Source organism: Abramis brama (genome assembly GCF_963993115.1).
Source record: "Abramis brama genome assembly, chromosome: 1".
NCBI lineage: Eukaryota > Metazoa > Chordata > Actinopteri > Cypriniformes > Leuciscidae > Abramis > Abramis brama.
In genome coordinates, this window is record NC_139963.1 from 31,344,136 (window position 1) to 31,367,617 (window position 23,482).

General features: G+C 37.3%; 1 protein-coding gene across 2 annotated transcripts; it reads right to left on the minus strand.

The window, feature by feature from the left end:
- Positions 1-383: 383 nt before the first annotated feature.
- Positions 384-16,470, minus strand: LOC311092628 (titin). Of its 2 annotated transcripts, XM_084129500.1 has the most exons (19): positions 16,310-16,470; positions 13,968-14,270; positions 9,574-9,870; positions 9,178-9,465; positions 8,789-9,088; positions 7,944-8,237; positions 7,347-7,634; positions 6,958-7,257; positions 6,115-6,408; positions 5,603-5,890; positions 5,214-5,513; positions 4,370-4,663; positions 3,822-4,109; positions 3,433-3,732; positions 2,588-2,881; positions 2,087-2,410; positions 1,704-2,015; positions 1,153-1,440; positions 384-1,031 (listed from the first exon to the last, which is right to left on the minus strand). In XM_084129500.1, the coding sequence occupies exons 1-19, from the start codon at positions 16,326-16,328 to the stop codon at positions 868-870; spliced, it is 5,235 nt and encodes a 1,744-aa protein (XP_083985626.1). In that variant the 5' UTR covers positions 16,329-16,470; the 3' UTR covers positions 384-867. The 2 variants fall into 2 exon arrangements, with proteins under 2 accessions (XP_083985626.1, XP_083985627.1); XM_084129501.1 differs by lacking the exons at positions 2,588-2,881; positions 3,433-3,732; positions 3,822-4,109.
- Positions 16,471-23,482: the final 7,012 nt, after the last annotated feature.

The window sequence follows — 23,482 nt, forward strand, 5'->3', positions numbered from 1 at the left end:
TTCAATAAAACATTAGCAATGGGTTTGTAAAAGGTGTTTTATGCATGTGTTTGCAATGAGTTTGTGTTGCATTTACACCACCGTTCTGGCAAATAGCCTAGGGGTCACCAGAGTGCCGCGTTTCGAACGCTTCGAAACAGTGAATCATTTCGCAAAGCAAGTGGTTCAAGTGATTCGAAGCATTGAAAAGCTTCGTTTCTCCCATCACCAAATTACTGCAGTGAGTGCGAGTCTGTGTGCATTGAACACAAAGCAGATTTTTATTTATTTATTGTTTATTTATTGTTCTGTGAAGCTTTAACACTGATTTATACTTTATCCGTTGTCCCAAACTTTTGTCCCAATCTGAATTATTACATAATCATTACAAAGAAAGAGTGAAATGAAAAGAAACCATTTTTATTTATTTTGCATAATGTTCACTCAAGCTGTAATTTGTCAAATTACTCAAATAGTGTGTAAATATTTTTTAAACAGGGTCAAATCTAAAATTCTGGCAGTGAAATTAGCCTTAGCAAAACAATTGAGTTTGACAATTTTATTTCAAAAATGTTATTTTGTTACAGAATGTTCTCACAATGCACAATTTGAGATACAATGGAACTTTGACAGAAATCTCCTGCGATATGTTTATACAATGTTAGATATTGTTAGTAGACAGATTAAATCAATTAGTAAAAAGTGTTAAAACATTTATTTAATTATATTTAAATGTCCACAAGGCCAAAAGTTGTACCATATCACTTTTGCACTGCTAAGAAAAGTTAAAGAAAATGAATAAACTAAAAAAAAAAAAAAAACTAAAAGCAAAAGAAGCCATAAGCCATGAAAAAACACACACACACACACACACACACCAAATGTTGTTCATTTAGGCTTCATTTTGACCAATGTCACTGTGCACCCATAGAGAAGAGAGAGGAGGAAGAGGGTGAGAAAGGCACAGGCCATATTCCAGGTCTCTTCAATGGTATCCTGCACAATATATTCGGGTTTGTTCTCATTCATATATATAGCCTCTTCAAATAATGCTGTAAAATGCAAACCGAGGAAACAATAAGATCACATTTGAAAATTATGACATTTCTTAAGTTCATTGACTCAATTATTTCCTTGATAAACTTGGGTTACAGTGCATGACATATTGCATACCTGATTTTTTGGAGATGTTAAGCAACTGGGTACCAGTTACATGAGTGACCCTGCATGTGTACACTTCACCAGGTGCCCAATCTGAAGGCAAGAGCTGCAGGTGACTTCGGATGCTAAATTTGCCATCAGGGCCTTTTGCGGGGTTGGTGTCATTGTGGGCAGACACTTCAATCATTCCAAGCAGCCAGGTGATGTTGATAGCAGGAGGGCTGAAACCATACGCCAGACACACCAGCTCACTAGCACCCTGCAGTAGCTTTGCAGATGGAGCAGAGTGGATCAAAGAGGCTAAATAAATAAATAAAAAACAGTGAGAGAAACAGATCAGATAATAGAGTATACAGAGAGCTATATGTATTGCAAATATATTCTGTTGTATTTGCCATCTTATATTTACTGTCTTCTATATAGATAGATAGATAGATAGATAGATAGATAGATAGATAGATAGATAGATAGATAGATAGATAGATAGATAGATAGATAGATAGATAGATAGATAGATAGATAGATAGATAGATAGATAGATAGATAGATCTGATGGCACCCACCATACAAGTTCTCCAAATTTGCGATAAATGGACTTTGGGATGACTCGTGAGAAACAATGCAAGAGTACACGCCTTCTCTCAACTGTGATGCAGGCAATATAAGGGCACTATGCATTGAAAAACCTCCTGAAGTGTGAGCAACCGCAGGACTGTTAGTGAAGTGAGACTCATTGAATTGCTTCCCATTTAGTTGCCACTGCACAGAGATATCAGATGGGAAGAAACCGGTGATGAAGCAAAGAAGGCTAGTATTTTGTCCAGAGAGATCGCTGTCTGAGGGTCTGAGGATCCTCACAATGGGTTGTTTGGGGTCTGTGAACATTTGGCAACAATTAGTAAAGATAAAACTCTTTAACAGAAGGCAGAGAACTGTGAGTGCTCACCTTTGTTTTTTGAGATGTTCTGCTGCTGTGTGACATTAGAGCACAAATGCTTTACCTCACAGGTAAAGACAGCATATGTTTTCCATTGTTTATATGAAACCTCCAAAACACTTTTCTTGCTTTGAGTGCCATTGGCATGATCTATAGATGTTTGGTTAAAGCCATTTGGATTATGAACGATTCCATTCTCTTTCCATTGGATGGAGAAATAATTGACATTCTGACCAACAATCAAACAGGTCAAATACAGAGGTGTGCCAGGTCTCACATGATTTACAGGACCTTGCAGGTAGACCGCTGACTGCTGACTGGAAGGTGAAATCACTGTTGGACGGTAAATGTATTTGTTAAGATATTACAGGTAAGGAAGAAACTACAACATTCATTCATGAATTATAAGATTGTGCACAGATATATGCACCTCATTGCAATGTTATTTGAACTATGAGAGAGAGAGAGAGAGAGAGAGAGAGATACATATGTCACATATGGCGTGTTTACCTGCACAAATACTGGTGCTTTTATTAGCAGTTTTCCCACTGTGATCATCGACAATTTGACAGGTGTAAGTGACCCCTTGATCCCACTCTTGCTGTGGCACCAATATCTCACTGTCCACTTTCATATGGCCATTTTCCATCATTGAGACCTCTAAAGCTGTGTAAGGTTTCTCCTTAGAATTTGAAAACCACTTGATCTTCAGGTCAAATCCTTTTCCAGAACACAGCAGCCTTTGTGGCTCTGAACTAGATTGACCCACACTGGGAACAACAACAAGCTCTATGGTAGGATCATCTAAGGGGAACAAAAGTTATCAAATGTCCAGTGAAGAAAACATAATACATCCACATATTAGTAAAATTCATTTCAATCCATGAATTAATGTTTCCAATATAATTAATGATAACACATTACAAGAAGGTTTCAATTGCTTACATTAGTTAACATGAACTAACAATAAAGACTAAGTATACAGCATTTGCTAATATTAGTTTATGCTAATCTCAGCATTTACTTATACATTTTTTAAGATCAAAAGTTGTACCTGTTAACATTATGCACTGTGAACTATCATGGACATGTTATTAACTAAAATAAACAAAGGTGAATACGTTGTGTAAAAACATAGTGAAGTGAAGTTAAGGCCAACTCTAGGTGACTCATACTCGGAAATTGTCCTCTGCATTTAACCCATCCAAGTTAGTGCACACACATTAGGAGCAGTGAGTTGTGAACACACACACACCCGGACCAGTGCTATATTGAAGTATTTTTTTAAATGTCAAATGTTAACAAAATGTTTAGCAAATGTTTTTGTAAAGAGTTGCCGATTAAATGTTCCCTACCAAAAAGGTTTCCAGCAGGTTCTGATGCCCAGCTTTTGACGGATCTGTAAACTTTGCAGGTAAAGCTGTTTCCTTTCTTCTGGTGCTCACTAGGGATTGTAAAATGTGTGGTCAGGGACCAAATGTTTTCAGAAGGGGTCCAGTCCACACAAATGAAATCTGAGATATCAGAATTGTTGGCCTGGAAGTTGATGCAGACCTCACCAGAGGGGAGATCTTTTACAACACACTCCAGCAAAGCAGTGCCTGACTGAGCTGATTTCCTCCTGATCATCACTACAGGATTGTTCTTCATATCATCTGAAGATCAAACGTACATTTTAATACACAATATGTGGTTTTCAGAACCTAAATTGTCACACTTGATCAGTGCAAAATAAACAACTTACCAATTTGAATTGTTTCCCTCTCTTCTGGGAAACATGGATGTTTAGCAGTACAAACAATGGTCTTCAGTTTCAACCACTCGTCTCTCGACAAAGTCAAGTTGCTCACAATTGTATTGAGAAGGTCTTTGGAAGCCCTGGTGCCTTTTACACTGGTGCCGTCTGCCAACCATAACACTTCAGTGGTGTGTGGCGCTTCAACAATACAAGAAATTGTGACTTCTTTCTCCTTCAAAATGTCTCTGAGATGGGCTCTCTTTACTTGGACTGAAGGTTTGAACACAGACTTTGCTGTAAATGTGAAATTAATAAAGTTAGATTCATAGAATGATGATGCTTATATACTAATTATACTGTCATATATGAATAATCTTCTTTTTTTTCAACTTACTCATGCACATGTCATATTCTAGCTTGAACTCTTTAGAGTTATGGCTGGCTTTACAAGGTTTTTTTTTGTCTTCATATTGAGAGAGAGAGAGAGAGAGAGAGAGAGAGAGAGAGAGAGAGAGAGAGAGAGAGAGAGAGAGAGTCACATATGGCGTGTTTACCTGCACAAATACTGGTGCTTTTATTAGCAGTTTTCCCACTGTGTTCATCGACAATTTGACAGGTGTAAGTGACCCCTTGATCCCACTCTTGCTGTGGCACCAATATCTCACTGTCCACTTTCATATGGCCATTTTCCATCATTGAGACCTCTAAAGCTGTGTAAGGTTTCTCCTTAGATTTTGAAAACCACTTGATCTTCAGGTCAAATCCTTTTCCAGAACACAGCAGCCTTTGTGGCTCTGAACTAGATTGACCCACACTGGGAACAACAACAAGCTCTATGGTAGGATCATCTAAGGGAAACAAAAGTTATCAAATGTCCAGTGAAGAAAACATAATACATCCACATATTAGTCAAATTAATTTCAACCCATGAATTAATGTCTCCAATATAATTAATGATAACACATTACAAGAAGGTTTCAACTGCTTACATTAGTTAACATGAACTAACAATAAAGATTAAGTATACAGCATTTGCTAATATTAGTTTATGCTAATCTCAGCATTTACTTATATATTTTTAAGATCAAAACTTGTATATGTTAACATTATGCACTGTGAACTATCATGGACATGTTATTAACTAAAATAAACAAAGGTGAATACGTTGTGTAAAAACATAGTGAAGTGAAGTTAAGGCCAACTCTAGGTGACTCATACTCGGAAATTGTCCTCTGCATTTAACCCATCCAAGTTAGTGCACACACATTAGGAGCAGTGAGTTGTGAACACACACACACCCGGACCAGTGCTATATTGATGTATTTTTTTAAATGTCAAATGTTAACAAAATGTTTAGCAAATGTTTTTGTAAAGAGTTGCCGATTAAATGTTCCCTACCAAAAAGGTTTCCAGCAGGTTCTGATGCCCAGCTTTTGACGGATCTGTAAACTTTGCAGGTAAAGCTGTTTCCTTTCTTCTGGTGCTCACTAGGGATTGTAAAATGTGTGGTCAGGGACCAAATGTTTTCAGAAGGGGTCCAGTCCACACAAGTGAAATCTGAGATATCAGAATTGTTGGCCTGGAAGTTGATGCAGACCTCACCAGAGGGGAGATCTTTTACAACACACTCCAGCAAAGCAGTGCCTGACTGAGCTGATTTCCTCCTGATCATCACTACAGGATTGTTCTTCATATCATCTGAAGATCAAACGTACATTTTAATACACAATATGTGGTTTTCAGAACCTAAATTGTCACACTTGATCAGTGCAAAATAAACAACTTACCAATTTGAATTGTTTCCCTCTCTTCTGGGAAACATGGATGTTTAGCAGTACAAACAATGGTCTTCAGTTTCAACCACTCGTCTCTCGACAAAGTCAAGTTGCTCACAATTGTATTGAGAAGGTCTTTAGAAGCCCTGGTGCCTTTTACACTGGTGCCGTCTGCCAACCATAACACTTCAGTGGTGTGTGGCGCTTCAACAATACAAGAAATTGTGACTTCTTTCTCCTTCAAAATGTCTCTGAGATGGGCTCTCTTTACTTGGACTGAAGGTTTGAACACAGACTTTGCTGTAAATGTGAAATTAATAAAGTTAGATTCATAGAATGATGATGCTTATATACTAATTATACTGTCATATATGAATAATCTTCTTTTTTTTCAACTTACTCATGCACATGTCATATTCTAGCTTGAACTCTTTAGAGTTATGGCTGGCTTTACAAGTTTTTTTTGTCTTCATATTGAGAGAGAGAGAGAGAGAGAGAGAGAGAGTCACATATGGCGTGTTTACCTGCACAAATACTGGTGCTTTTATTAGCAGTTTTCCCACTGTGTTCATCGACAATTTGACAGGTGTAAGTGACCCCTTGATCCCACTCTTGCTGTGGCACCAATATCTCACTGTCCACTTTCACATGGCCATTTTCCATCATTGAGACCTCTAAAGCTGTGTAAGGTTTCTCCTTAGATTTTGAAAACCACTTGATCTTCAGGTCAAATCCTTTTCCAGAACACAGCAGCCTTTGTGGCTCTGAACTAGATTGACCCACACTGGGAACAACAACAAGCTCTATGGTAGGATCATCTAAGGGGAACAAAAGTTATCAAATGTCCAGTGAAGAAAACATAATACATCCACATATTAGTAAAATTCATTTCAACCCATGAATTAATGTCTCCAATATAATTAATGATAACACATTACAAGAAGGTTTCAACTGCTTACATTAGTTAACATGAACTAACAATAAAGACTAGTATACAGCATTTGCTAATATTAGTTTATGCTAATCTCAACATTTACTTATATATTTTTAAGATCAAAACTTGTATATGTTAACATTATGCACTGTGAACTATCATGGACATGTTATTAACTAAAATAAACAAAGGTGAATATGTTTTGTAAAAACATAGTGAAGTGAAGTTAAGGCCAACTCTAGGTGACTCATACTCGGAAATTGTCCTCTGCATTTAACCCATCCAAGTTAGTGCACACACATTAGGAGCAGTGAGTTGTGAACACACACACACCCGGACCAGTGCTATATTGATGTATTTTTTTAAATGTCAAATGTTAACAAAATGTTTAGCAAATGTTTTTGTAAAGAGTTGCCGATTAAATGTTCCCTACCAAAAAGGTTTCCAGCAGGTTCTGATGCCCATCTCTTGACGGATCTGTAAACTTTGCAGGTAAAGCTGTTTCCTTTCTTCTGGTGCTCACTAGGGATTGTAAAATGTGTGGTCAGGGACCAAATGTTTTCAGAAGGGGTCCAGTCCACACAAGTGAAATCTGAGATATCAGCATTGTTGGCCTGGAAGTTGATGCAGACCTCACCAGAGGGGAGATCTTTTACAACACACTCCAGCAAAGCAGTGCCTGACTGAGCTGATTTCCTCCTGATCATCACTACAGGATTGTTCTTCATATCATCTGAAGATCAAACGTACATTTTAATACACAATATGTGGTTTTCAGAACCTAAATTGTCACACTTGATCAGTGCAAAATAAACAACTTACCAATTTGAATTGTTTCCCTCTCTTCTGGGAAACATGGATGTTTAGCAGTACAAACAATGGTCTTCAGTTTCAACCACTCGTCTTTCGACAAAGTCAAGTTGCTCACAATTGTATTGAGAAGGTCTTTGGAAGCCCTGGTGCCTTTTACACTGGTGCCGTCTGCCAACCATAACACTTCAGTGGTGTGTGGCGCTTCAACAATACAAGAAATTGTGACTTCGTTCTCCTTCAAAATGTCTCTGAGATGGGCTCTCTTTACTTGGACTGAAGGTTTGAACACAGACTTTGCTGTAAATGTGAAATTAATAAAGTTAGATTCATAGAATGATGATGCTTATATACTAATTATACTGTCATATATGATTCATCTTTATTATTATTTTTTTTCAACTTACCCATGCACATGTTATATTCTAGCTTGAACTCTTTAGAGTTATGGCTGGCTTTACAAATTTTTTTTTTGTCTTCATATTGAGAGAGAGAGAGAGAGAGAGAGAGAGGGGGGGAGAGAGAGAGAGAGAGAGAGAGAGAGAGAGAGAGAGAGAGAGAGAGAGAGAGAGAGAGAGAGAGAGAGAGAGTCACATATGGCGTGTTTACCTGCACAAATACTGGTGCTTTTATTAGCAGTTTTCCCACTGTGTTCATCGACAATTTGACAGGTGTAAGTGACCCCTTGATCCCACTCTTGCTGTGGCACCAATATCTCACTGTCCACTTTCATATGGCCATTTTCCATCATTGAGACCTCTAAAGCTGTGTAAGGTTTCTCCTTAGAATTTGAAAACCACTTGATCTTCAGGTCAAATCCTTTTCCAGAACACAGCAGCCTTTGTGGCTCTGAACTAGATTGACCCACACTGGGAACAACAACAAGCTCTATGGTAGGATCATCTAAGGGGAACAAAAGTTATCAAATGTCCAGTGAAGAAAACATAATACATCCACATATTAGTAAAATTCATTTCAATCCATGAATTAATGTCTCCAATATAATTAATGATAACACATTACAAGAAGGTTTCAATTGCTTACATTAGTTAACATGAACTAACAATAAAGACTAAGTATACAGCATTTGCTAATATTAGTTTATGCTAGTCTCAGCATTTACTTGTACATTTTTTAAGATCAAAAGTTGTACCTGTTAACATTATGCAGTGTGAACTATCATGGACATGTTATTAACTAAAATAAACAAAGGTGAATACGTTGTGTAAAAACATAGTGAAGTGAAGTTAAGGCCAACTCTAGGTGACTCATACTCGGAAATTGTCCTCTGCATTTAACCCATCCAAGTTAGTGCACACACATTAGGAGCAGTGAGTTGTGAACACACACACACCCGGACCAGTGCTATATTGATGTATTTTTTTAAATGTCAAATGTTAACAAAATGTTTAGCAAATGTTTTTGTAAAGAGTTGCCGATTAAATGTTCCCTACCAAAAAGGTTTCCAGCAGGTTCTGATGGCCATCTTTTGACGGATCTGTAAACTTTGCAGGTAAAGCTGTTTCCTTTCTTCTGGTGCTTACTAGGGATTGTAAAATGTGTGGTCAGGGACCAAATGTTTTCAGAAGGGGTCCAGTCCACACAAGTGAAATCTGAGATATCAGCATTGTTGGCCTGGAAGTTGATGCAGACCTCACCAGAGGGGAGATCTTTTACAACACACTCCAGCAAAGCAGTGCCTGACTGAGCTGATTTCCTCCTGATCATCACTACAGGATCGTTCTTCATATCATCTGAAGATCAAACGTACATTTTAATACACAATATGTGGTTTTCAGAACCTAAATTGTCACACTTGATCAGTGCAAAATAAACAACTTACCAATTTGAATTGTTTCCCTCTCTTCTGGGAAACATGGATGTTTAGCAGTACAAACAATGGTCTTCAGTTTCAACCACTCGTCTCTCGACAAAGTCAAGTTGCTCACAATTGTATTGAGAAGGTCTTTAGAAGCCCTGGTGCCATTTTCACTGGTGCCGTCTGCCAACCATAACACTTCAGTGGTGTGTGGCGCTTCAACAATACAAGAAATTGTGACATTGTTCTTCTTCAAAATGTCTCTGAGATGGGCTCTCTTTACTTGGACTGAAGGTTTGAACACAGACTTTGCTGTAAATGTGAAATTAATAAAGTTAGATTCATAGAATGATGATGCTTATATACTAATTATACTGTCATATATGATTCATCTTTATTATTATTTTTTTTTCAACTTACCCATGCACATGTTATATTCTAGCTTGAACTCTTTAGAGTTATGGCTGGCTTTACAAGTGTACTTGTTGTCTTCATATGGAGCACCGATAGATATTTGACTTATGTAAGTAAAGGTTTTCTTCACTTTATCAGTGGTCTGCAACGTTGTATTTTCAGAATCCCTGACAGGCTGATCTCCTCTAAGCCATTCTACAGTAAGTTTCTCTGGGTAATAATCCTTCAACTGGCACTGCAACACAATGTTATCACCTTCCTCTCTACTCAGCAGAGCAATAGCGGGAGGAGTGACACGTTTTACTATTGAAACAAAGAAAGAATCGATTAACTTGCAATGTGGTTTAAACAGAACATATAAGAGGTACAAAGTTTATGAAAATCTTAATCAGTCATACGAATACTTGTCTTTTTCAATAAATTAAAATAGACAAAATAATGATACGCCCTGTTCATGCTTCAGTGGGTGGTTATTTACATCATGAGAGTTTTTAAAGTTGCAGATACTGGAATAGAAAAAAAAAGATGGACAGAAAAGGAAATGAAAAAACATGCTTCAGAAAACATAGCGAATAGCAGATGGAAGCGTTAAGTAACAGTCAAGCTGAAATAGCAAACAAAAGCAGAACTGAAACCCATCTGCATCTTTGAGACAGGGTTTAGCACATCTGCACAGGAAAGACACCTTTCCATTTACATAAAATTACTCTCCTGTTATGCAATTTATGTCTTAATATACTTTGCAGCATGAAATATTCACACTTACAAATATTCACACAAAGATGCCGTGCTTCAGTCACCCAATGAACAAAGTCTTGCAGATTTGGAGAAAATTAAGGATTGGATTCAAGAAATGTGTGTGCAGTTTATTATATTCAAAAATGAAGAAAATAATTCAAAACCTAGTGGCAGGGTATATAAACATTTTTAGAGCAACATTAGTTTATCATGCAAATCAGTGTTTTTCCTTGAGATGTCAACAACAACAAAAAAATACAAGAGAAGTCAAATTGTTTCTGTCTTTTATTAAAGTAAAATCTAAAAACAAACAAACTGCACAATCACATATTTACAAAAAAAGAAAAAAAAAGAAAAAAAGAATAACTGTCATAGTCTTAAAGCTGTTCTTCTGAAAGGCCTTGCATCATGTCCTTAAAGGGATCTTTCATTTCACCTGAAAGTAAAATTTGACACCAATTACAGCAATGAAAACAATTTATGTTTAACATGCATATATCAATAAAATAAATGTCAATAAAAATACAAAGCCAATTTTTTTTTGCATCATCTTTCTCCAGATGATAACCAACTCAAATGCTCCTATAAATTCTTGTCTCATGTTTATCCTCAATTGAAAATTAGCTAGAAAAAGTGTATACCTTAACAAAAGTAGCTCCTATGCTGTAGAACAAGGTGATGAGGAAAAGGAAAACAAAGGTTACAGCAGTGTTTGAATTGCCGCTGTCATCTGTATCAATGGGTTCAAACAGGGGATGCTCTATCCACACGATCCACGCTGCAGAAACCAACAAGAACACATTCACATTAAGATACTGTCCAACACAAGCTGAGTATAAGAGTCTGGCATATTCCTTGTGTCTGTGATGATTTTAAACAATTTGCCTCTCCATCCTTATCAAAAATTAATAGACAGGTGGACTAAAGGCAGGATTTTGAAGATTTTAATCAATTCACCTGTCCATCCTTATTTAAAATTAGACAGGTGGACTAAAGGCAGGAATATGCAGTCAAATTAAACCAATTAGAATCTTGTGAGGGACAAAGAACCTTTAATGAATCATATTTTTTTCTGAAATTTGATGATTTTTATTTATTTATCTTAACCTGCTTACTACATAATTGAATCAAATATTTAAAGAAAGGTGACCATGAATGTATCAATCAAAACGGCAAAGAAGTTGTGAATGTGTCTTGGCATGCTGTAGATGAACCGATGAGACTAAGAATTATCATTCTCTATGCCCTGAACTATATAAAAAAGGAGAGCATTATGTGTCTGAGTGATCATAATATCAAACAGTTCAAATGACATACAATATACACACACCGACCAATAAGCATTTACTCTCATTATTTAGAGTTTCATGTGCCTGCTAATGGTACTTTGTCTTCTGAATAAAATTATTTAAAATTTTTTAAGTATATATATTTTAAAGTAGCATACTCTCAAAATGCCTCACTTCGATGTATTATTATTTGAACTGTTTAATGTTTTCATTTTATAAATTTCAATTTATTTGGAGTGATGTTATGGTATGATGTCTTTGTGACTTTATATGCTAACATATACACAGGGACAGACACATGTAAAACTGGCATGAAAACATAAATTAAGTGCACAGGAAATATGCTTAGTTTCTTTTTTTATTAGTCTTTTACTAAATGTGATATGCATGAAAATCTCTCACAAAGCAAGAAGCCACAAACATTAAAGACGAACACACTTACAATTATGGACATGCAACTCAAAAACAAAAAGAAACACAAGATGAACAAGATAGACACTCAACAAGCATCACAGGAAGACATCACATGCATAACGATCTATTCCTTGCAGCATGCAGGGGTATTCATGCTTAGATTAATTACACCTGGCTTATCAGTTTTATCATCAATAGATCTTGTCAGTACGCGCATTTTTTCATCAATGGTTTCATGGTACACTACACAACTGTAGACTGTACCACTCTTCCATTCGGAAGAATCCACTGTGATCTGACTGTAGACCGAGAAGTATTTATCATTCTGCATTGGCTGGCTAGTTACGTGCTTGTACCCATTCGCAGGTTCATCATCAACAAGCCAAGACACAAACACCTCTTTGGGGTAGAAATCCTTCACATAACATGTCAGGGTCACCGTTTCCCCCTCTTTGTACTCTGGGGGTGCTAACAGGTAAACAGAGGGTCTCTTGCGTTCTTTACCTAGTAAGACAAGATCACAATTAAGACCAGAATACTGAGTCACTCATTTTCTTCTTGTTATTATTTTTTGATAAACTTCATTGTCAATTGTAATGAAGACTTTATATATCAAGAGACCTTGTGGAACCAAGAACTGTGTAACATTTTACAAAAAGAAAAAAACATACCTTTTTCTCTGGTGAACTTCTCCTCCTTGGGCTGTGATAGGGCTGAGTGTTCAACTGTGCACGTAAATATTGTGCCATTGCTCCATTCTTCATAGCCTATATGGGCTTTAAGTTCCACTTTTATTCTGTTCTTGACATCTTCCTCTGATGCCTCAGCGATGATAAAATCATTTGCTTTAATCTCTATTTTTCTGAATCCTTGATTTTCTCCAGAAGCTATGCACTTCAGCTCTCCTCGTCTATTTTTCAGCATGTCTTCAAGGGAGGGGGGAACTATATCAACAGCAATATCGCTGCACTCTTGCACAGAAGCTATGCACAAAAATCAGACATGCAACAGGTTAGAGAGAAGTAAACATCTTACGAATAAAGAAACATTCACAGTCCTCAAGAGAAAACATACCTGTATATTGGGCCTCTCTGACTTCCTTTCCCGTCTTGTGGTCGAACTCGCACTTAACTTTGACGTCTGTGTTCGTCCATGTGTCGGCGCTGATTTGAAAAATGCTTGTGGCACTATACAAGGTTACTGAGGCATTCTTCTCACTTGTGTCATGGGTGTCTATCGCATTTTTCACCTCATCATCCTGAAACCACTTAAACGAGTATGCTTTAGGCGAAAACTGCCGGGCTAAACACAAGAAGGTTGCTGTCCCATTCTCTAACTCCTTTTTTGTAGGTACTGTTAAGACGACAGTTGCAGGCTGATCTGGCGGTGGAGCTGGCAACATACAGGAGAAAGCAGAGAGGACATGAAAAGCAAGAAAATAGTGCAACATGCTTTATTAGGCAAAGCACAGAGATGCTCTTGAGTTGTAGCCTATATTTATATTTAACTTATTATTATTTATTTTTTTCCTTTATCTTTTGTTTATAAAACAAGAAGAAATCTCATATGCCATTGTTTTCCCTGGCATGAGGTCAGAGAAAAGTATTTCTAAAGGACTAAGCATATTATGTACTTTTCTGTTCTAATGTTTTTTAGATCTATAGCTTTGCTGTTCTCAGCTAGTGTAAAACATTTACTGTCATTAGACTTTGATAAAGGACAACTGCTTGACATGCACAAAAATATAAAAGCAGGTTCATTGGTGTTCAAAAAAATTCAATCAATGATTTGACAAAACTATAAGAGTGTGCTAAAATGTCTATTCAAACATGAGCCTCCACGAATAAAAAATATCCAGCAATATACAAAACACTGAACCCAACAGCAATAACAAAGAGACACATGAAGTAGCTAAAATGTAACATGTAAAATGTTAGACATTTCAGAGATGTGACTTACCTGGTGGAGCTACTTCAGCTTTTTTAGTGCCTTTCGAATTTGAAGCTTCACATGTGTAAGGGTTTTGAGGATTCCAGTCGCTTTTCTTCACACGCATATGGCTGATTTGGGTGTAGTCTCCGTCACTCCCGAACGCTGGATACTGCACGAAAGTATTCAGGTCGTTCTTGGTATCCTTCCACTTGAAAGTGAGTGAGTCCGCAGGTGAGAAACCTCTGGCCAAGCAGCCGACGGTGAGGAACCCATCAGAATCAGCAGAACACTGAGACAGGGCGAAGATTGACTTCGGCGGAGATGGTTGAGCTGTAGAGACATTACATCTTTCTCAGACAATAAACTACAACATAGTAGATTATGCAACACTATTAGGCCATGTCAAAAGAAGAATGAACCAATGAATGAATGAATGAATGAATGAATGAATTAAAAATAAATTAAAAAAACTGATTGAGATTACACCGCTATCTTCACTTTACATCAGAGTCCTGTGGCCATGTTGATAAACTGCTTAGACTACCTTGCAAGTCATCTTTTCTTCTTCTTTAAGACTGATCATAACTTTTTTTTTTTTTAAGTAAGTTACTTTAACAAGTAAATTGGTCTAATTTGAATAGAAAAAAGTAAGACTGATTAGGCTACCCCTTGGTTAGCTGTTGGTCAGTCTTAGTCGGTCGCGTAAAACATAAAATTTAGGAATTTCGGAAAATTAGTGGAAACTTTTTTTTTCTTAAACTCTTAAAAATAAAGGTTCCAAAGGGGAGTTTTCACAGCAATAGCCTTGAATAACTATTTTGGGTTCCTCAAAGAACCTTAGTGAACAGTTCTTAAACTTTTTTTTTTTTTTTCTTAGTGTGAAGAACTTTTTAATAGCCAATCTAAAGAACCTTTTGTGCAATGGAAAGGATCCATGGACGTTAAAGGTTATTCATGGAACATCAATGTAATTTAAGAACCTTTATTTTTAACAGTGTAGATGCTGTATGTCATATAGCATATATGTACAGTCATATTTATTATCAGACATAGGCCCATAGGCTAATACATAAAGGATTATCTAAACGAATAATAATTTATTAGGCTACTGGATAATGACTGCATAATGACTTTTCATTTTGTTTCAAATTAAACAGTTCTTGTAACTTATGAAATGTAAATTAAAAAAAAAAATTAATAAAAAAATCCAACCATTTGAGAATTTTAAATAAAAGCATTGTATAGCAGTTTGTAACTTTGAACTATGAAATCATATGAAAAAAACGAAAAATGTATCATTAAAAAATAGCCCCCAAAATACTGCAAATAAACACCCCTCGCACTTCTAAAAGTTCCGGGGTTTTTTATTTTATTATTTTATTTTTATTGTGCTAGAAATAATTTCTTGAATAGCGGTTGTTAAACAAAAAACATTCTTTTATATCTCCAATTGTCCTCTTCATGCACTGACAGATAAAGGCTACCTTTCTAAATCAGTAAGCTACGCCAGTTTATTATTATTATTATTATTATTATTATTACTATTATTATATTAATATGATTTAATAATATCGGGATGCAATCAACAACTTAAAATATAACACATTATATTAGTGGATTTCAGTGCATAAAGTTAAAACGAGACGTTACAGTTTAGTTAGGATTTTTAGTCTTATATTTATGCTCCGGCTGTTTTCAGCGTCTATTGAGCAGTTTAAGGCAACACATGAGAGAATAATGTACAACGAAAGGAGTCGTTTAAGAATAACTACTGTTGTATTTTTGTTCGTTTTTAACATGAACAATATTATAAAATGATGTAGTCTTTTAAATCTAATGAAATGGACAACAGCTAAATTAAGACAGTTTGCAATAGAAAACTCTGTTAAAGATATAATAAAAATAAATAAATAATAAAACACACGTGAAATTTGGTCTTTTTTACTATACAAATGTCCTTGCAATTAATCATAAAATCTTACTGTTTGTTATGGTGACTTTGGTGCCGCTTCCCCAGTAGTCGAAAGCCCAGTTACACAATATCTTTTTAATGTTACAGTGCAGTATAAAAATACAACGCTCAGAGTCTGTTGAACGACCTGTAGCCAATTCCTTGTTTTATTTGAATGCACAAATACAATTATTTCGAATTTAATTATTCATAATCTGAATATTTGCGTTTCTAAATTAGCCTACTTTAGACTATGTCCTGACTTTAATTGTCTAATCGCATAACAAGAAAATCTCGACATTGAAGTGTTGCTTTAATGTAAAAAAACACTTTTTTTCCCCGACAAAATAACTGCGCACACATTTATCGTAGGCTACTTAAATTAGATTTTGATTTAGTAGGTGAATATTTTTCTTACCTGACGTGACAGTGACCATTGTTCCTTTCCCCCAGTAGTCAAAAGCATAGTCACACTGACATTTTACCAGGGGATATTGTACAAAAATAGCGGCTATATCATGTTTATCTCTTAACAAGTAGCTTTCATTTATTACTTTATAACCCACAGATTGAACAATTTAGACTTGTATTTAGCCTTAGCCAAAACGAACTAGAAAAGGAAATTTACATTTAGCCAAATATTTAAAACGTGCCAAGATTATTGAGAGGATTCTTTCTTACCAGATGTCACTGTGACAGACGTGCCTTTCCCCCAGTAGTCAAAGGCAGCATCACAGTGATACTTTTAATTTCTTCAGTGCACAAAAACACAAACGATCTTTTCCATATTAGCCAACCTTAAATCCTGATTTCTTTCGTAATTTATTGTCAAATTATCCATATTTTTTTCTCTGACTAAAAAGTATTGTTAGGCTAATAAGTGAATAATCGGCTCTAGAAATAGGTTTCATAGCTATGCATAACGATTCATATTTGGCTGTTTGGTTCGTAAGCTATTTCATTAATTTGACTTCTTACCTGATGTTACAGTCACCGCTGTTCCCTTTCCCCAGTAGTCAAAGGCACCGTCACAGCGGGAAGGTTCACGATAAGAGCCATCCCATAACCACAATAATACATTTTCATAGGCAATATTTTGTCTAGGCCGACGTTCTCAAAACGATTTAGTTTGATACGTTAGTTCGCACTTTCTTTAATCGGAAAGTTTTAGCTACGCGTTATTTATTTACCGTTACCGACGCATCTTTCCACTGTTAACCAAGGTAACATTTTTAAATACGTCTGCATGTTAGTTTTGTGACAAGAAAGACTACCTGATCTTCCAAAATAAGTTAAAACAAACAAACAAACAAAAAAAGTAAATAACAGAAAATAACGGTAATAACTTACCTGAGGAAACGGTGACTTTGGTCCCTTTCCCCCAGTAGTCGAAGTAATCGACACAGTGACTGATGCCTTTGAGTTACTGGCCAAAAAACCCACACGAAGAAGCGATGTTCATGTGATCAAAATAACTTTGGTCAGAATAAATGGATCCAGTGAAAACTTATCTCGCCTTTCTATTGTTCACAGCTATTATAGGTCAGAAATATTTTCAGCGCTTATGTTGCATTAGCCTTTCAAAACATGATGACCCTGAAATTAGAAAGCAATTTTAGTAGGCTAATAATCTGAACCAAACTCTTCCTGCTTCTGCCCTCGGTACAGATGTGTGCTTGTATTTACTAATAGGCCTAATTAAATAGAATAAAACATATTTTGAACGAAAAATCATAATACAGTTGTGGTCAGAATTAATGGCACCCCTGGTAAATATGATCAAAAATGGCTGTAAAAAATAAATCTGCATTGTTTATCCTTTTGATCTTTCATTAAAAAAAATCACAAAAATCTAACCTTTCATTGAAGTTAAAGAATTGAAAGTGGGGGGTAAATTACATTATAAAATAAATGCTTTTCTCCAAAAGACGCTGTTCATAATTATTGGCTCCCTGTTATTAAATACTTTTTGCAACCTCCTTTTCCCAAGATAACAGATCTGAGTTTTCTTCTATAATGCCTGGTGAGTTTGGAGAATAACTGACAAGAGATCAGAGACCATTCCTCCATACAGAATCTCTCCAGATCCTTCTGATTCACAAGTTCATGTTGGTGCTTCTTCTCTTCAGTTCACCCCATTTTCTATAGGGTTCAGGTCAGGAAAATGGGATGGTCATGGCAGAAGCTTCATTTTGTGCAGTTACCCATTCTTGTGTTGATTTTGATGTTTGTTTTGGACCGTTGTCCTGATGGAAGATCCAACCACGGCCCATTATAAGATTTCTAGCAGAGGCTGTCAGGTTTATATTTTGTATGTTGTGATGGATGATTAAGGGAATTTGGCCTTTGTGTTTCCTCATATTTAAACTGGGGGGAATATTCTGTTCAATTATTAATATAAGATTTCAGAACTTTCTCAAAACTCACAAAATTCTGGACAAAAGTCAAGTTGGATTTCTGCCCAAACACAGAACATCTGACCACATTTACACCCTCCACACGATCATCGATAAACATGTATACCAAAATAAATCCAAAGTCTTCACTTGCTTTATTGACTTTGAGAAGGCTTTCGATTCGATCTGGCACGAAGGACTCCTAAAACTACTGGAAAAAGGGATTGGAGGGAAAACATTTGATTTGATAAGCACCGTGTATAAAAACAATACATGTGCTGTAAAAATAGGAAATAAGCGAACATAATTTTTCTCAAGGTTGCCCATTGAGCCCCACTCTATTTAACATTTATATAAACGAATTAGCCAAAGCCTTAAATAATTCCACTGTCCCCAGCCCAACCCTGACGGAATCAGAGATTAAATGTCCCCTCTTTGCAGATGATTTAGTCATTCTGTCAAAAACAAAAGAGGGACTACACAACAGCTCCTCGACGTCGTAGAGACATTCAATCAAACGTGGGCTCTCAAAATTAACTTTGCAAAGACAAAAAATAATGATTTTTCAAAATAGATCCAGGTGTAGGGAAAATAAATACGTCTTCAGAGCATATCTGGTACTAAAACTGAGTTCAACAGGGAACTTTAATCTGGCTGTGAATGAACTGAACGCAAAAGCAATGAGAGTCTTCTACATGATTAAAAATACTATTTGACATGAAATTCCAATTCAAACCTGGCTAAAAATCCTAAAAGCAATAATTGAACCAATTGCTCTGTATGGCAGTGAGATATGGGGACCTCTAAAAACCCAAGATTTTTCAAAATGGGAAAAAGAGGAAATCGAAACTCTGCATACCCAAATTTATAAAAGCATCCTAAAAGTAAACAGAGCGACACCAAACAACTCGTGCAGAGCTGAATTAGGACAATACCCCTTATTGATCAGTATCCAAAAAATAGCTGTGAAATTCTACCAGCACCTGAAGCGCAGTGACCCGAGAGCAGGACCAGCACCGGAGCGCACTCTCACATCTGATGCTGAAACTACAGCCAGTCCAGCACAGCACTATCTGGCCCAACCAAATTATAAAATGACAAAAACAAAATTACATTGCCTATTGGAAAGATGCTACTAAATCACAAAAGAAGATGGAACTCTATTTACACCTGAAAAGAGATTATAAACCAGCAGAATACTTGAGCTGTGTGAAAGAGCATAAAGTGAGAAAGACCCTAACCAAGTACAGGCTGAGTGACCACTGTCTGGCTGTAGAGAGAGGACGACACAGGCAGATATGGCAGCCGAGAGAGCAGAGACTGTGTTCACTGTGCTCTCAGGTAGAGGTGGAGACAGAAGGTGGATACAATCCGAAGTCAAACAATCCAACCCTGGTGATTTTCCTGAGGATTGCTGCTGAGCAGCCTCAGTTAACTCGTGAAATGAAAAGGTTTTGTCTAACTCAGCTTTATCTTCTTTTTTTTAAGGTGTGGAAGTCCATCTAAAAGCTGATTAGTTGTTTCAAGGTCACAAGGTTGTGCTGTATATAAATCTTCATAAAAAATTAACGTTTGTGAAATTATTTCTTTCTTTTCCATTATCTCTTTTCCATTTGGCAATTTAAGATAATTTAGGCTATATTTATCTTCTCTCTAATATTCCTCTCCAATGAAAAAAAGAAAGTCGTAGAAGAATTAATGCTGTTTAAATGAAGATATTTTCCTCGTATGGATGCACAACGACTTCTTTCTTCATACAAATTCTTTAAAATCAAATTGTACTCTTTAAGCATTTTTGCAGTTTCTGTCTCTTCACCATCAGTGATGGAGCTTCTTAGCTTCAGAATTTGCTCTTCCAAGAACTGGACCTTTTCTTTCAGTTCCATCATACGACTTCTTGTATATTGCTGACAAAAGAGCAGGATCTGTACTTTTCCAATATCCCACCACTGGCCTAAAGTTTTATACTTTAACTTTTTCTCCCTCCACTCTCTCCAAAACAGAGTAAAAAATTGTACAAAAGACTTATCTTGCAATAATCTATTGTTAAAACGCCAGATATTATGGTGGGAAGTGCTCTGTGTTATGGTCATAGCTACCGCAATATAATGATGATCAGAAAATAGTGTTGGCAAAATTTACTATTAAGAAACCTTCCTCTATTATTCCTTTGAACGTAAAATCTATCAAGTCTTGCACCAGAGACAGTGTTAGAATTAATTTTCAACCATGTTTATTGTTTATCTCTAAGGCTTCTCTCCAAATGTCTACAAGATTGTGAAACTGAACAACAGTTTTGAGAGATTCAGACAAAATGTGATTAGGTTCAACATGATTCCGATCCATAGTGTAATCAAGAGTACAATTAAAATCACCAGCTGAAATTATTATTCTATTATTTAGTATTTAAAAAAAAAAAAAAAATCTTTCTACACCATCATTAGGAGCATAAATGTTAATAACTCATATAACTTAAATTCTATAATTTGCATTCTGCCAGGTATTATTTCTTCAGCTCTGCTATCTTGCATTTGTATATCTGAAGAAATAAGAACTGCTACACCAGCACTAACATTTGAACCATGGCTAAGGAAAGATTTGCCTTTCCACTCACTTTGCCATTGCACCTGATTATTCAAATCTATGTGTGTTTCTTGCAGAAAAACTATACCCGAATTTTTCCAATTAAAAAAATCAAACAAAGCACACCTTTTTTCAGCACCACGACACCCATTAACATTCAAAGATCCAAAGCTCCCAAGGTCATTATCTGAATAATTTTCAGAATTAGCAATTAGTTCCTGAACTCACAATAGACATCGGAGCATATAGCTTTCTTCCTCAGCTGCCTCTCTTTCACCTTCTGCTTTATCATCTTCTATAACTGTTTGCTCTTTTTCTGATTGTTTGTCCTCTTCATTTATTGTCAGAATAGATTTTTATCCACTACTTGCCAGATTTACAATCTCCTCAGCCATATCATGATTTTCTACATCTCTTAAGCCCACATCAGTGTTTTCCTGTGCTGTTTCAACAACAGGTACAATAACATTATTTTGTCCAACTTGTTGCTCAATTGTTTGCGAATTAGACGGCTTATCTGTTTATTTGGACATGTTTGTCTAACATGTCCGTGTTCTCCGCACGAGAAACACCGCATGTGATCCGAGCTAATAAAGATTGTATAATCTTTGCCTTCGTTTGTCAGTGTCACAGCTAAGTTGAGCGGATCTTGTTGTTCGTTAAGTATCATGTACGTAAAGCGTCTAAAAGACATAACGTGCTTAATATTCGGATTTTTCAGACCCAGCGGAATCATTTTTATAGGTGATGTTAATCTGCCATATCTTTCAAGAACGGCTTGGATAGTTTCAGTCTTAATGAACGGAGGAACGTTCTATAGTACGATTTTCTTTGATGGACTTGATAACGGCAGTACATATGTATCATCAATCGTAATTCCGCGTTCAACCAAACCATCAACCATCAACCATCTGAACATCGGCAAGAAAAACAACAACAGCTTTGTTCATCCTTGAAGCTGACTTGATATTTTACCCAACCTGTTCGCTGACTGCATCCACCACATCTTCCACAGATATTGAATCATCAGATGTGCATTTAAATCCATGCCTAAAAGGCTACGTTTACACGTGACCAGTTATTTTCATAAACGGACATTTCACCCTCTCCGTTTTCAGAAAAGTGTTCGTTTACACAAACCCGTGTATGCCGTCAAGAGCATACCAAACCTGTAGGTGGCAGTGTAACGAGAAGCTCAAGCCCATGTTAGCCAATCAGAATCCCAAAAATATAGGTCGCACCTTTGACACAGTGCAAGTTCTGTACTGTGACGTCGACTGCCTAAAACTCAGTTTCCCTTTCGAAAGGGAACTCGCACTACGTCGAATGACGCTAGGGGAACGCCTCAGGCGTGACAGGTGTCTGAAATCACTATCAAATCACGGCAATCACATTGACCGGCGACAGCCTGTGAATCATTAATGTGAATGATTAACGTGCGACCTGCAAGTATAAAAGGGCGCCTTGCAAACATGACAATCATCTTATCGTCTTCAGGGACTGTCTGTTTGAACGCTTCTTCAAAGAATACGGTGAGAAAATTATGAAACGTACAGCGAAGGACGATTGCTTTCAAAAGTGTGCCGACCCGTGCCCAAGGTTTTTGACGCCGGGTGACACACATGAACTGGGCGTTTTCTGCCTGGGAGAAGAGCACGCACGGGAGGTTCTCTAGGGAGCCCTCTGTGTAAACTGTGAGCGTTTTTCTTTAAAAATGCTCCGCTCTTGCCTGACTCTCTTCTCGAGTGAAGAGGGTTCAGCATCTGGTCCTCGTGGTTCAGGTCCCGCTCGTGCCGAGGCAGAGCGGCGACTTGCATCATGGGGCTCCCAGATGGAGCTCGTCGATCACTTGAGAGGGCTGTAAACCTCTCAGATGATCCGACGACTGACGAGGGTGAGCTGCAGGTCGATGAGGAAGACTTTTCGCCTACTATTCCTGCAGCTAGTGCTCTTCTGGACGAACAGGAGATGGCTGAGGAGGTTGATAATCAGGTAGATCCTGAACTCAGCCACCCTGTCCTGTGTACGCAGAGCTGGTGGATGTAATGGAGCGCGCCGCTGGCAGGCTGCAGCTGCCATGGCAACGCGCTAGGGGAGAAACTGCTCGCGGTAGGCTCGACGATAGCTTTCTCCCCGGCCATAGACCACCAGCTCAGGTGAGCCTTCCATTTCTCCCCGACCTTCACACTGAGGTCGAGAGGGCATGGAAGAACCCTTACTCTGCCCGTATCCACCGACATCAGCGGGCTAGTTTCGCTGATGTCGAGGGGATCGGAGAGCATGGGTACGTGTCGATGCCGCCTATTGACGAGACTTTTGCGAACTTGTGTCCGTGTCACGAACTTGTGTCTGGGCAGGCATCGACACTGAGAACTCCAACCCTGCCATCCAAGCCGCTGAAAACAACAGCTTGTTTGAATGGCAGAGCATACACGGCAGCAGGTCAGGCCGGTGCTGCCCTGCACACCATAACGGTGCTGCAGGCCGGTTTTTACCAGGCCGACCTGCTGGGGGATCTTGACCTTGATCTTAAAATTTGCTTGCTTGCTAGCCATTTGTCTGCTGTCAGGTCACCTTAGCTAATCCCGCTCCTTTGCCCATTTTCAGTTATC

Coding starts and splice junctions, on each gene's coding strand:
- LOC311092628 (XM_084129500.1), bottom strand. Junction 6,409..6,957: donor ACCTGCTGGAAACCTTTTTG/GTAGGGAACATT, acceptor TGTTCCCCTTAG/ATGATCCTACCATAGAGCTT. Junction 2,016..2,086: donor GAACATCTCAAAAAACAAAG/GTGAGCACTCAC, acceptor AAATGTTCACAG/ACCCCAAACAACCCATTGTG.